This window comes from Odontomachus brunneus, unplaced genomic scaffold (genome assembly GCF_010583005.1).
Source record: "Odontomachus brunneus isolate Ranch 3 - 2012 unplaced genomic scaffold, Obru_v1 Obru_scaffold_021, whole genome shotgun sequence".
Classification (NCBI taxonomy): domain Eukaryota; kingdom Metazoa; phylum Arthropoda; class Insecta; order Hymenoptera; family Formicidae; genus Odontomachus; species Odontomachus brunneus.
The window spans coordinates 2,388,066-2,403,023 of record NW_022639471.1 but is presented as its reverse complement, the minus strand read 5'-3'; the positions used below and the strand labels follow the sequence as shown (position 1 = coordinate 2,403,023).

The window sequence follows — 14,958 nt, the reverse complement described above, 5'->3', positions numbered from 1 at the left end:
GTGTACATAGCTGTGACACAATAATTTAACATTTTCACATACAAAGTCCACATGATTTGTGTATGCAAAAGCGTACTAAATTAGCAATCGCACTACATAGCATCACTAAACTAGTGCATGAAGTGCTACGCTTCCGCGAGTGACCTTTACCTCATTGTTAGAGCCTTCCATACAAAGTAGGTCACTCTATACATTTAAGCAAATTTATTATACATTTGCTCACACGTGAACGGGGTGTACACTGACGTATTACATATTATTATTGTTGTAAATTACCTGGCTTTGACTGCGCTCAATCTTTGGTTGTTTAGCTGCTTGCAACCACTTGTTGGTCTGTCTACTGAGCATGGCTGCTTTGTTGAACATAGCAGCAACTTGACTCTCCAGATCAGTCGGTATAGCAATGCCCCTTCCTTTAGCTAAAATTAAAAGGAATGAATTCACGTTACTTAAGTCCAAGTGAATAAACATTATTACTCAAACAGATGATATTCATTTGCAAATCGGAAGGACACCTACCTACATCTGACAGTGTCCGTATGCAGTTCTCGACATTAAATCTTTGTCCAGCATTTAACCATGCACATTGTGATACTTTAAAAGCTGCATGAAGCAACTGAACAAATATAGGTTGCCTTGTCTGTTCCATGAAAAAGTAAATGCAAAAATCAATTAAAATTGTCCATGTTATGATAGCAAAAAAAGGGAAACTGTATTATCAAGCTACTTATATAGAAGTTTTCTATATAATTTGCTATTATATCTAAAATAAATGTAGAAGTGACAATATATAAAAACTTTATATATTATATATATTCAAAAACTGTAACGTTAGTGCACGTAAATTTCTTCTTTACTTTTTACTTACATATAAAATCACCCTTACATTTTATAATGTCGTCTTGCATAAAGTGTAACACACTCATTGCCAAGCAGTCCGAATAGAGAAACATTATGTACATGCTATATGAATCGCAAACTTTCCTTTGTAAGTTAGAACAATTTGGGAAACACATAGATAGAGTATAAAAGAAAAAAATCTTGAGGATAAAAAGGGGATATAAAAATAATCGTGGTTAGCATCGACAGATGTAGCTTACAAGAGTGATTGCATCCAACGATGACAATGAATGTGTTAATTTAGTTATGCAGAGACATATGATACACAGGCGTACGTAAGAAAGAGAATGCAGCTTGTATTTACAATGTCAGTTGTGCTGCTGAAGCATTTCTAGTAGCCAATCGCAATAATTTACAAGTATAATGTACAACTCAGAAACTCGTTTATCCCGCAAAAACAAATTCTTGTCGTTATACGTAACCAACCAAGAGAAATTCCTTTCACTTCATATTTTCGTATATTCATTATAACTCTACACGATATATATTTATTTCTTATTTTATTGTATTTATACCCAAAATTAACAGAAGACTCTAGCATTCAATACTCACATAGCCAGAAAGATTATTATCTGTATTCCGATCGCACTCCTTGATGTTCCAATAGAGTCTAGCCTCGTGCAGATGTTTCTATTAGTAAACCAACCCACCACCATATAGACCCATATAGTACCCATAGACCCAGCAAACCAATGTCGTTGGTTCAAAGAAGACCGGGTGTTGCATGCCAAAAACACAGAACATGCCGCTGATGCAATCAGCAATGACCAAGCACATACCATACAATATATGTTTAATATAATGATGTCTCAGTTGTATCGATCTTTAACTTATTTCTGTAGACAGTAAGGTATATAAATTGTACAAAAAAGCTATGTATAAATTATAACAATTAGTAATCGTTTGATTTAATAATACGAAGTAATTACTAATTGCACTAACTCAATATAACGCTGCTAGTTAAAATTTTACATATTCTATATATTAAATATTCTATATATTTTACATATTCTACATGTTAAAATTTCAATTAAAAAAATTGATACAGTTCGCCACGTAATATTTTGCTTGAAGAGTGAATCGAGGTTTCTTTTTATACATGTATGTTTGATATGTACTTGGTTAGTAAGTGAACTTAATTTTGTGTTTCCATGCAAAGCGAAAAGTTATCAGATATAGTGAATAGATGTATTCTGCGTATGTTATGTTGTGATTAGAATATATGTCTATTGTCTTGTGCTAATTGGTTTATTTAGTTATCCCCTTTAAGCAAAAGGTAAAATTCGTTCTATTGAATGTTATATCATCATCAGTGTATGTATGTCAATGTATATATTGTTTCTTTCCTGTAGAACACTGTGTTATAGTTCAAACAAGTAGGATTAAATCGACCCATTCTTATAAATAATATATGTGCGACAATATTTCCACCAAGAACAAGGTGCTGAAATAACACCACATAAATCTCATTGTCAACATTAATTCTGGACACTTAAAAATGTGATTTCCGTACTTCGTTCAATGTAAACAAATCGATCAATTATTCGGTGCTGGACGAGATATCAAAATTAAATACTGCACCGTCAGATTAAATTAATCGAAGAAATAAATATATTAATGAGATGTTATAACACGTAGATTAGTTAATTAATAAAGAGGAGATATAGGTATGTGTATATGTTATATATATAGATATATACCATTGAAGATAATCAATAATATTCTTCTCTCATAGTGCAACGAATAAAGGCATTACCTGCACGGTGGTGCTTTGATCAGAAAATGGACTGCTGAAAAACGTGGATATAATGTTCATTAGGCAACTCGTCACGTAAGTTTCTAAGGCTGTATCCGCGTGACGTCGATCATGAGTAGACGATGCAATCAAACCCATATCAACTATAAAGGATTTTTCAAATAGAGACCACATATGATTCGACGTATAAATCTCCTTCATTTCGACTTCCGTGTCAATGTAACAGTGATTGAGAAAATTGATATACGCCTCTTTCACCTAAAACGCAAGAATATTAGTTCACGAGTCAATGATCCCTTCTATATTTATCTTAATGTAATGTAGGTAGATGCTAAAAATTCGGTAAGAGACTTTTACCTCTGGTATACAGTCCTGATGTGATACCATGGCGACGATATCATCCAGTGGTAAGAGACTATGACATTTAATCTCGGTATTGACGTTTTTACCCATCGTGCAGCAGGCCAGAAGTTTCACTAATTCTACATGATACCTAAAAATACAACTTTTTAGTTGAAAGATTCCAGAATATTGAAATAAATCAGTCAATAATGCTGTATAAAATATGAGTCTAATTTTAGAAATACAGAGAAATAACTTACTTAAGCGGGCTGCTCTCGTCCATACGATGTCTTTCCGATCGCATCATCTCCACGAAATGATTGAAAGAAGCTCTGTCATTGTAAAAGATTAAAACATCTTCTCCCGATTGAACTAACTAAAGAAAAAATGAAAAATGAATAAGTCTCTTGTACGAGATTTCTATGTATAGAATGTAACGTGTAAAAAAGGAAATCTCACCTCCTGCATCACCAACTCCTGACATTTTCGGATAAACTGATTCTCAGCTTTCACTACAGTTTGCAAAAACTTCAAGTATTGCACATGCTTTCCGTGCGTTTCTATGCAGTGCACGAAGTGCTGTATGACCTTCGGATTGACCTCATTACAAAGGACAGAATTGTCTTGAAAGATGCTACATACTGTTTGCGCCTCTCTTATACCAGGATTCAAGAACAGATCCAATTGCTTGTGCAAAAGAACCTGATTCTGTTGATTAGCCAAACAAAAGTTTTGCAGGAAATCGTGCGCTAGACGCATTAATTCATTCATTCTGATATCTTCTTTGCTGTCGAATGGAACTTGTAATAAATCCAAGACGACAGTGTGTACTCCGACGTTACGCAAAAGTCGTTGTTCATGTTTGCGTGCCTTCAATTGACCACTCAGCAGAGGTTGAATACAAAGTTTATTCATTCTCATCAGTATCTGCTGAATCTTTTTGTATTCTTCAGCTTGTTCGGTGTGCAACGGTGGCCCGATGTCCAAATCGATAGCAGATTCTATAATTAATAACATAATCAAGCATTTCTACTTTCTATTAGCGTAGGAAGAACGTGTACTAAGCAATGATTATTGATAAAAACCTTGTTTATCTAATATAGACAGCAGAGGCGGTTTCCGAGATGAAGTTGTTCCTTCATCCTCCTCCTCTTTGCTTGCTTTCTTTTTGTTTCCATGTTCTTCCGCCGCTTTGGATTTAAACACCCACAGTTCAGATTTTTCCACAGACTGGCGCAGAATGTCCAAATCCGCCTTAATCTGTTTATAAGACTCCACGTCGCTATCGGAAACCAGAAGCTGCACCTGTTAACAGCATCTATGTATTATTAATCTTTTTCTTAATAATATATTTCAACGCCTGAGAAGGAATCTAACCTGCTTAAACGCCTGTAGAACTTCTTGTCTCTGGCTGAAGTGTCTGAATAATAAATGCAAAGCTCCGGAGACTAGCGGAGGATAATCGTGCATAGCTAAATGCAGTAGGACGCGTAAGAACGTTCTACCACCTTGACCGTCTAAATCCAATGCCGCACATTCCTCACTGAAATATATTCTTGTATATAAAATATTGTTTTCACGTCTCATTCAAAGATATGTGAAAATAATTACCTGCTGCCAAATATTCCTTCCGCTTGTGTGCCGATTGACTCAAGATCGATAGTTTTCTGTCCTAGATTCACGTCTCCGGAAGTCCTTTCGGTTTCATCAAATTCCTGCTTGAATATGCTCAAGAGGCAAGAAATTCTGTAGTCCAGTCGAACGTCGAGAATAAACTGCAAGATTTCAATTATCTTGAGCTTCGTGTCCATCACCAAAGGATATTCTTTCTTCATTAGTGGCTTTGGTCTTGGCGAAGAGCTAGCTAGAACTTGACCAGCTGGTCCTAGTGTTAAATTCGTCATCACAGCACCCATGTCACCGATGCATCTAAGAACGCCTCCTTCGGCTATTACAACATACCACAAGAGGAACACTCTTACTGAGACGTACAATAAATAACACCATTCACATATACTATAAAATTCAATCATAGTGCAGTAGAAATTTGATTCGTGTTAAAATATAGAATTTTACACATAGAAACTAATATGTGAAATAATATAATTGATTTCGTTGTTCGCTAACAAGTTTTCACTCGTTAAAATTTTAAGTCAGAAAATGTAGTTATTCATCTCACAAGAAATTTATCTTAACATTTCATTCCAAAATTCCATTGCCAAAATTCCATTGCTAAAACAAAGCATAAACAGATGCTCGTACAATTATTAAACATATTATAATATAATTATAATATACTATAATATTATAATATAATAATAATATAATATATAATATAATTATAATATACTATAATATTATAATATAATATACTTATCTGTCTCTTTATATTTTTATAAATTTTTAGAAATATTAATTCCTAACAAGAATTTAATAAAAAGAAGAAAAAATGAAATTTCTGGTGATTGAAAGCTTTGTAGACCTATTTCGTACAACATAAAAAATAACATGCTGAATCTTACTAACATACATTGCACATATCATAGTCTAACAGAGCTTTTTTTAATGAGCTTTCTAATGGCATATTACCTGCCTCCTCAGAATCCACTGACTCAGCTGTGATGAAATATTTACAAGAGTAAGTTGATTAGTTTCAATTGTATCTACTTTGCTATATGTTATAAATAATTTACTAAAGTCGCGCGAGAGTACTTTATCAAAAAAGTCTTTTTGAAGCGTGGGGCACATATAATACTAATATGTTACACCGCTATAAAGAAATGAAGCTATGAAAAAAAAGCATTATGTACAAGGATTTCAAAAGCTCTGCGCTCAAAAGCAGAGTAAGACATAACTGCTTATACGATACGTTTGCAAAAGGGGAACTCCGAGGAAAACTCGTTAAATCAGTATGATACATTTATATGGCGCAAGATAAAATCAAACTTTACGATTGCTACCAGACATGCGCGCAAATATATATAAGTGACTAAAAGTGGATTCACTACAAAGTATCGTTCGTGGGATTTATCGACCTATGAACTTTGATCTGCGATACAAAACATAGTATGTAGATTATATATTTCATATTATAAATTAAATTAACAAATACTTACAATCGATATCGCCTGTAGGGATTTTCCCATCAGAGTCATTCTCTGACACGCAGTCCAAGATACTAAGCAGCGTCTTTGTTAAGCTTAATAAATCGTTAAAGCTGTAGAATCCAAAATATATTAGATCACGCGCTAATTTAACAACCTGCGAACAAAATGTAAGTACAACAAGTGAATATAATGTATTTTTTAAATCAGAATAAATGAGCAGAAAGGGCTTCACGCACCTCAAATGTGAGCTTATTCTGCTCCTGATCTCCAAACGACCACATTTTCGCAACAACGTTACAAAGATAATCTTCAACGAACATGATTGTCGAGCTGAATTTGGTACGGACAGCTTCTTTGTTTTGATCCGGCATTCTATTCGTATCATAACTGAAAAATTATATGAAACAAGTATTTCAAGTGTTTCTTACAATATTCATTCTGTGTTCGTTGCCTAAACTACTATTCCACGTACTCGTTTATGCTCATCTTCGACGGAATTTCAGACCAGAGACGAGCGTACTTCACAGGTGTCACCTGTTCCTGCGGATCTCTGTCCACGTGAAGATGCAACATAAGTCGGCAAAACGACGCGCGTAATTCGTACGGCACCGTCTCATCTTCCATACATCTGAAAAGTCATGTTGCATCGTATATTACGTAACTTGCATTGTGTATTATCTAAGAATAATTCTCAAGGTTTACGCGGATGACTTACTTAAGTATGAGATCAATGTCCAAATGTGGCGACAGATTATTTAGTGCTAAATACTGTCGATTGAGGCACATGTTACTGAACAGATTTAACTGATGCCTGTAATAATCCAGGATCGCTGCGTCTTGAATATTTCCCATTTTCGCTCCCCGCGACAGTTCACTCAGAGACATCGATTTCTGGGGTACAACGTCGTATTATTGCAATTTACACGCATATTACTTACTTCCCGATAAACTATTATCCAGTATATACTCACGGTTCTATTATTCGATTCCAATACGACCTCGAATTCTTCGATGACGGTGATTTTCGGTTCGGCGTTCTCCTGCTTCTCGTCTATATCTTCGACTTCCACCTGGGTCTTCACCATTCTAGGGCAAATTAAAATATATTAGAGAAATTAACGATGTACTCATAAGTACTCATCGGACTTACTTCGTTTCTAACAGAATATCTTTATTCTTTTCACTGAGTACACTCTTGCAGATCAATTCCTGCGTCACTGCGATCGCCTTTTTATTGGAAATACATAGATCCGACAAGTAATCGAGAAATCTCGATTCCCAATTATGCATATTTTTCCTAACGAGACCCACGAACGTTTCTATCTCTGCGGCTGTTATATGCTTCTCCAATAATTTTCTATTGTTATGCAAAAGCGCGGTAATCGTATCTTCCGCCAGAATATCGTAGCCGATTTGTTTTTGCATAAATGCAAAATGTTTGGCGATGTATTCCTATAACAAAAATTAACCACACACGTGTACTTCATGATAACGAGCGAGACTGTTTCTAAAACACTTGGAGATATATAAAACGCGAATAATGATTATGCAAATTGAATACCTGATTCTTCCTATAATCCTGCTGCGAAAGTCTGAGGATTCGATAGCACAAACGAAACATGTACTTATACGCCGCATGCCTCGGATCATTAAGTTCTTCTATCCTAAGAAATGGCCCTTCACCCTCTGCAGATTCCAAGAATGGAGCCTATAATCAAGTTGCCTTAAATCAAGTATCCTTAACGGATACTTTACGCTACGCGATTTATATCGAGCTATTAAATTACCTGCAATATCTTGAACAATTGACCGAGAATATACTGCTCGCGTAACAATTTCTGGCGATCTCTCACAGTATTCGCAACGATTAATTCTAACGCTTCGGATTTGTTTTGTTCGTTCTCTAAGCCGGCTATGAAGTATACGATGTCTTGTAACAAACTAGTGACAGCTCTTCGTTCGTTGTGCGAGATCGTTCCCTTCTCCAGCTTGCTGCTCATAGCCGTCAACACCTTGCAGGCGTCATTCGCGAAATCTAAATCGCGCACTTCGACTGGCGACACGGATCTCAAAGCGAAGGCTTCTTTGTCTTCTTTACTAATTGCACAGCCCACCTTTAAGAAATAATTGAATATGCCTGTGTATGTGTGTGTGAGTGAGAAAATTTATACCTACTCTCGATCCATAAATTTCTTTTACGATCTCTAACGCGTAAGATATGATCGTTAAAATACATGGACAATACCTTCGACATCACAGGCTTCTCGTCATCCTTATCGATTGGCACGCTCGTTGAATGGACCCAGGTATTCGTACATATATGATGTAACCTGACAAAAGACGATTGCGGAACTAGACTGTCGCCTCGCGTCAACGTCGTAGGATCCAATTCGAACAAAGAGCTGATCTCGTTGCTGTGCGGCACCGATACTAATCTATAGATCGCTCCAGGTGGATCTGTTGTAAATCATAGTACAAATATAATTAAAATAATATAATATAATTCATTAAATACCATAATTCTCGATAACACACGATATAATTCATTAAAAATCAAAGGTACTTTCTATTCAAAAAATAAATCTTTATATAAGACGTAACATAAACCTCTGCTGTGAAATATTTCCCTTTCAGATATTTAATGCGTACAATTAACCCCGGAACACACAACTGTATAACATACCGCGCTTGCCTTTTACGGGTTCCCGCGGCTCGTCCGTATCAATCTCAGCAGCGAGATACTGGCCTGTCGCTAGATGTTTAAATCTGAAGAGTGAATTCCAGTGGCCGGCACCTCCTCTACACGGATCGTGCTGCACCACCTGTCACAAAAATTAAATTGCTCATGAGACGCAAACGCACCGAAAATGATCTAATATAATCCAAATGTATCCGAATTGACTTCTTGCGTTGGCATTTAATTGATGCTCGCACGGAACATTTATTTAAATGGACTCTCAGATAAAACAAAAGCACACGTTACACTACATGCTTGAAACATGTTGTACGAGTTTAGCTCATAAATAATAGAAAGTCTGGGAGACGTGACCCAAACGTAAGCAGTGATAAAGTATTCTGCATAAATGAAATTCAACGAGCATAACTCGTTAGATTCACCTCAACTTCCCACAGGGCCTTACTACTAGTGGCAGCGGTGGCGCTAGTCCTGCCGGTGGTCCTCAGGAACACGTGCTGCTTCTTCTTGTACTCGTCCATCGTAAGGAACTTCTCCTGCTCGGCATGGAACAGCCGCACGACGTCGCCGCCCTTGAGAATCTCCTCTTGGTTCTCTCGGTGTTCCATGAAGAGCGTCACCTTCCACGAGGTGGACGAGTTCACGACGTTCACCTCCTTGCAGCCAGGATTGTCGCTCAGCTCATAGTTGGCGGCCACATGGAGACCCTGTCGGCCTGCATTCACCGGCTCCATAATCACTTTATCACCGACGACCACGCTGTCGCCGTCGCTGCGCAACTTGTAGAACGGCATTATGTAAAGCCACGAGCCCTCATTGCCGTTCGCGTCCAAATAAACCCGCATCGCGTTCTTCTCCAGCAAGGCCGGCAATCTCTTGTTCACCGTCAGGAATTTATTGGACTTGAGATGCAGCAGCTGTGCGGCATGAGAGGAGAGAAAAAAAATTAGCACGGACAGGCAGAATCGCACGGAACGCAGATAAATGAGACGAAGGAGATTTATGCAAACGCAGCGAAGCTCGTTATTGGATTCTGCATTAATTACTTATTTATACATTTACGTTTCACATGGTATCCGTTATTCACACGAATTTGCGTTATCTCGTCAATTTAATTCCTACGCGTCGTGATAAATAAAATATTCGATAACGTATGACCGCGGTATGCGCGGTACATAATCCGAGATAACAACGGGGTTACAACTTGCGGATTAGTCAATGCAAATTCGTATGACACATCAGTAAGGAGTGCGCGAAAGATGAGAATGCATCGATAATACAATTACAGTAGAAATTAATCGAAAGTCCAATGACGTTCACTCATCGCTGCGATCAGTAACGCATGTGATACGTACTCTTGAAAGAGTACACTTTCTTAAAGTGAAATTTCACTCAAAAAACAGACTGATCGAGTCACTCGAATTCAAGTGATTTTTTACTCACGTGAACCCTCCGCTCTAAATCGCCAAGTGAATTTTTCACTCAAAACTGAAGAGCGCATGTAATGTATTCCAGGAACAATTTCATTCTAAGTCAATGAAACATTCACTCACAGAATTAATTAGAAGCTGGAGTAAAACATTTAGTCTTACAAATTCAAGTGTCAATATTTTCACTATCGCTTCAAGTGAATTTTCATCTGTTCTGAGTGAAATTTTACTCCAAGAAATCTAAAGAACGTTTCTTAAAGCTATATTAATAGTCAGTACTTGAAACGTGTTTCAAGTGAGATATTTGAATTTGAATTTAGAGTTAGATGTAAATTTTTAAGTTGAATTGCGATTACAAACGTAATATCGCATATTATATGTATTAACGAAAAAAAAACTCAAATCTAATTCTAAATTCAGATTAGAGCATCTGGAACAAATTTCAAGTAACGATTATTAATACGAGCCTTAGAGTGAAATTGAATAAATTGAATAAACTGAAATTTCTTACAATAAAATCACAGGGAGATTGAAAGGGAGATTAACAATCGAGTCATTCGAATTTGATTGACATCTCACTCACATAAAATGAATTGTCCACTCTGAATCGCCGAGTGTACATTTTCACTCAAAATTGAAAAACGAGTCTGATTCCATTGTTATAGGAACAATTCCGTTTTACACATTTAGAATTTCCCTCAGACTACATTTAGAACTTCATGTAGAAACTGCATTTAAAATTTCATTCAAATAGAACTCCATTCTAATCGGTGGAAACATTCACTCATAAAAAGGTCACAATGAATTATAAGCTAGAGAGAAATGTTCAGTCTTACAATTTCAAACAGCAGTATTTTCACTAGTGCTTCAATTTTTGCAAGTTGTAAGCGAGATAGAACTGCTAGAAAAATTAGAAAGTGCAGAACACAACGTGTGCAATATGTGCGACGCAATGCTTTTCGATTCGTCGACGATCAGAAGCAGCTTGTTGGCTGCTAATCGCTCAGTTTTTAGCAACGTCACGGCACGAAAGGGCACGTCGCGATTGCTCGCTACGGAGGTTACACTTTATACGCCGCGTCGCTTCTATTTTCCGACACGGCAACGACATATCGCGCAAGCGAGGAAACCTGTTAATTCAGCAAGCACTTATCGCGTGTTCCCTGTAGGTAGCCAGATAACCATGTCGATGGACACGCGATGGATCTACCGGCCGAACAGTTTTTATGATCGCTTTGCAAAAAAGGGCGTCAAGGGGGAAAGCTCCCCTAACGGTATTGATGGATCTATTATTATTTATACACATCGCGGCCCTTTCTACGTTGTAAGAATATGCGGTCAAGCGTGTAAAACGCTCAAGATATAATATCTACTTGGAAGGGATCGCATTTTCCCATAAGAAAACAATGATTGCTCACCTGCACGACGTTGCCGTACGATACCACGCTGCCCAACAGCTTCTTGTTTTCAGTCTCATTTTGCTTCTTCTCGATTTCGGCCGCGTGCTGCGATGAAAATGAGTCACGTTGAACTGACATGTGATCGCGATATCGGAATATTGTTGTATATGGCCGGCAGCAAAAAGGTCGCACTTTGCAATTTGATGAGTTTCAAAACGACTGGAAATCGCACGAGCGTTTTAGCAATTTCACACCAAAGCGAATCGAAAAGAAACGTGTTGTGCAACCTTTTTGTCACAGAAACTCGATCGATATGTATCCCGAATGACAAGGATAAAATGTCATGTATCTCAAACGATATCTTTTACGACAATTTCTCAAATTGAATGCACTGAAACATTATCGCGCGTCGGGACGTGCGCTAAGCGTTTCGTCGACCTTTCATTTTTGTTCTTCAATTTTGGAAATTGCTTCGCCGGGGACGCAATCACGCGCTCTTTGTGCATGACGGAAAATCTAAATGAACAATCGATCGATTTTACGGCTTGACTCGATCGGATTAAACGCGAGCGCTGAAACTTTATCGACAAGGCGTCGAGACGCGCTCTAAGCGCTTTGTCGACCTTTTATTTCTGTTTTTTAATTTTGCAGACTGCTTCGCCAGAGACACAATCACGCTCCTCGTGCATGATGGATAATCTGATTGAATATCTGATTGATAATCCGTAAACCGGCCACATTGTGAGAACCGGTTTGATATCCTCTATCTATGGGTACTCATACGCGTTATCATGCGTTTATATTACTTGTCGTACGTGTCGCGTATTAATAAAACGTGCCGTACGAAATCTCGGTTGACGAGTACGTTCTCAGCGGTAAAGTGACTCGACGACATAATATGACGGTTTTTGCAACTTACGTGGAGTCTCTTGAGCAAGACGGCGTCGGTGCCGGAGCTCGCGCTCTGTTTTGCCGCCTTCCAGAACTGCTTTTGGGCGGAATACCGGTTCATAGGACATATTTTGAAGAGGCAATCTATAAAAAGCGATGATCGTTATTGTCCGAGACCTTTCATCATGCTCGACTCAACGTCACTCGCTTGGAGCTCTACGCGAACCGATGACATATCGTGAGATATTAAACGTCGAGCGAATTGCCGATATCTTTCCGTCTCGATATATATCATTAGTGGAAATCGAATACTATGAATTACCTCTGAACTTCTTCGGTGGGTTCGACAAATCTCCGGCTTCGGGACATACTACACACCTATCATCGACCAACCTGGAAGCAACAATATACATTAAAACGAAAGCTGACGCGCGAATAAATTTGCGAGAGTGACGCGTTGTCAACTGACACGATTGCGGTGGAGAAAACATCATTCAACTTTTCATAACGCTTTCTTTCTTCTCTTTCGTATCTTCGATTTTTTCAGAGAACACACTTACAAGTAAACCTACCCAAAAGTTACACTCCGATTTCTTTCTAATTTGGCACAAGTGTAAAAGTATAAAATATATTTAGGTCATATTTTTTTATTTTGGCCTACTTTGAGTTTCACGAACAGTTTATAGTTTTTTAGTGTTCTCACTCCTATCATCAACAAATGCAACAAAAATGCATAAGAAATAAGATTGAATACAAGATATAGATGTTTTTGGTTTGCTGATTATGAATATAAAGTCAAATGTGTAAAATTATTTGTATAGATAATGAAATGTTTAAACGAAACATTTAAAAAATTAAAAAAAATTATACAAATAATTTCTCGATTTGGCCGAGATTCGAACCATTTTTAACTAATTTAACACAGATTTGAAATATTTTGGTTGGAATCTCGGCTAAAGAAATGTAGAATGGTTCTTGTCTCAGCTATACCAATTTTGTTAAAATTTAAATTAAAATTACCGGATTTCTCGGTTTGGCCGAAATTCGAATCATTTAGACTAATTTAGCACAGATTTGAAATATTTCGGTTGGAATCTCGGCTAAAGAAATTTAGAATGGTTCGTGTCTCAACTATGTCAATTTTGTTAAGATTATTTAATTATATCTTGTATTCAATTTTATTTCTTATGCATTGTTGTTGCACTTGTTGATAGGAATGAGAACATTAAAAAGCTATAAACTGCCCGTGAAACTCAAAGTGAACTAAAAAAATATAACCTAAATATTTTTTTGTACTTTTACATTTGTGCCAAATTTGCGCCAAATTAGGAAGAAATCAGAGTGTACATTTTGGGTTGGTTTATTTGTTATACTATAGAAGAGAAAATGATTGGTCTCATTATTTGTAGTAATATAATCACTTTTTTAAATTATTTTAAGATTACAGTATATAATAGTTATTTATTAACATTATAATCATTTTCTCAAAGATTAATGCTTCTAAGATTCTCAGATTGAAATAATATTATACACTGAGAAAAAAAATGATTAATGTTACTGAAATTAAAGTAAATTTCAACGCCAACTATATCTTTTTGTTATTCTGACGAAAAGAAAATAATAGTTGGAAATAACATAATAAAAAATCAGTATAATAATATAATAAAAATATAGCAATATGATATGAAGTTATTATACAAAAAAGATCTTTTTGAATTTAATATTCCTATCTGTTTGATTTCGATTTATTTGATCTAATAATAAATAAAATAACTTTATATTAAACAATTTTACATTTAATATCATACACAGTTTATTTTATTAGACTAAATGAAGTTGTTTGATGGAAAAAACATTGTCATTTAAACAAGAGAAAGAAGAGTGCACACGATGAAGTATTAAAACAATAGGCCAAATCAGTAATACGAACAAAAAATTGCTAAATTATTTAAACAGAATTATCGAGTTGTTTTGATAAAATGAAAAAATTAAGTGGAGCAATTTTCTTCTTCAAAACAAACAATAAATTATTTGAACAAAATAATAAAATTTCTTGAAAAGTTAAACAGTCGTATTTACTAATTGAAATATTAGCTTTTCCGAATCATTCTAATAATAAAATTTGTTTGAATAAGATAAAGTTGATTATATCCAAAGAAATCTTTTTCTTTGTATATTATTAACACTCACTACAAAAATCATTCTATGATCCTTTCACTGTGCAATTACAGTCATAAATATCAAAGACTTTTCCTTAGTAAACAATCGCGTCTCATACAACGAAGCGATCGTGTTTTCTATGATATTGCAGAAGAAAACATTTTTCATTCGTTACTGCGCGTGTTATCCTTCTCTATTCTCTCTATATATTTATCTGTCTCTCTCTGTCTTTCTCTCTCTCTCTCTCTCTCTCTCTCTCTCTCTCTCTCTCTCTCTC

The 14,958-nt window shown here is 36.2% G+C and overlaps 1 protein-coding gene across 8 annotated transcripts in view; it reads right to left on the bottom strand.

Annotated features, from left to right (window-relative positions):
* Positions 1–14,958, bottom strand: part of LOC116842092 (inositol 1,4,5-trisphosphate receptor) — a 67,310-nt gene that overhangs the window by 11,165 nt on the left and 41,187 nt on the right. For 3 of the 8 annotated variants that reach the window (XM_032810797.1, XM_032810799.1, XM_032810802.1), the window contains exons 3-27: positions 12,844–12,914; positions 12,550–12,665; positions 11,649–11,735; positions 9,223–9,717; positions 8,789–8,927; positions 8,351–8,562; positions 7,893–8,219; positions 7,667–7,813; positions 7,256–7,557; positions 7,077–7,191; positions 6,821–6,996; positions 6,578–6,733; positions 6,342–6,492; positions 6,115–6,259; positions 5,588–5,614; positions 4,610–4,946; positions 4,376–4,541; positions 4,084–4,303; positions 3,458–3,999; positions 3,259–3,374; positions 3,014–3,149; positions 2,657–2,914; positions 1,453–1,530; positions 520–640; positions 277–419 (exon numbers count right to left, since the gene is read on the bottom strand). In XM_032810797.1, the coding sequence (XP_032666688.1) occupies positions 277–419; positions 520–640; positions 1,453–1,530; positions 2,657–2,914; positions 3,014–3,149; positions 3,259–3,374; positions 3,458–3,999; positions 4,084–4,303; positions 4,376–4,541; positions 4,610–4,946; positions 5,588–5,614; positions 6,115–6,259; positions 6,342–6,492; positions 6,578–6,733; positions 6,821–6,996; positions 7,077–7,191; positions 7,256–7,557; positions 7,667–7,813; positions 7,893–8,219; positions 8,351–8,562; positions 8,789–8,927; positions 9,223–9,717; positions 11,649–11,735; positions 12,550–12,665; positions 12,844–12,914 (4,783 nt within the window). Of the gene's footprint in view, positions 1–276; positions 420–519; positions 641–1,452; positions 1,531–2,656; positions 2,915–3,013; positions 3,150–3,258; positions 3,375–3,457; positions 4,000–4,083; positions 4,304–4,375; positions 4,542–4,609; positions 4,947–5,587; positions 5,615–6,114; positions 6,260–6,341; positions 6,493–6,577; positions 6,734–6,820; positions 6,997–7,076; positions 7,192–7,255; positions 7,558–7,666; positions 7,814–7,892; positions 8,220–8,350; positions 8,563–8,788; positions 8,928–9,222; positions 9,718–11,648; positions 11,736–12,549; positions 12,666–12,843; positions 12,950–14,958 lie in introns of those variants that run through there. The other 5 variants (XM_032810801.1, XM_032810804.1, XM_032810798.1 and 2 more) reach the window with 4 other exon arrangements.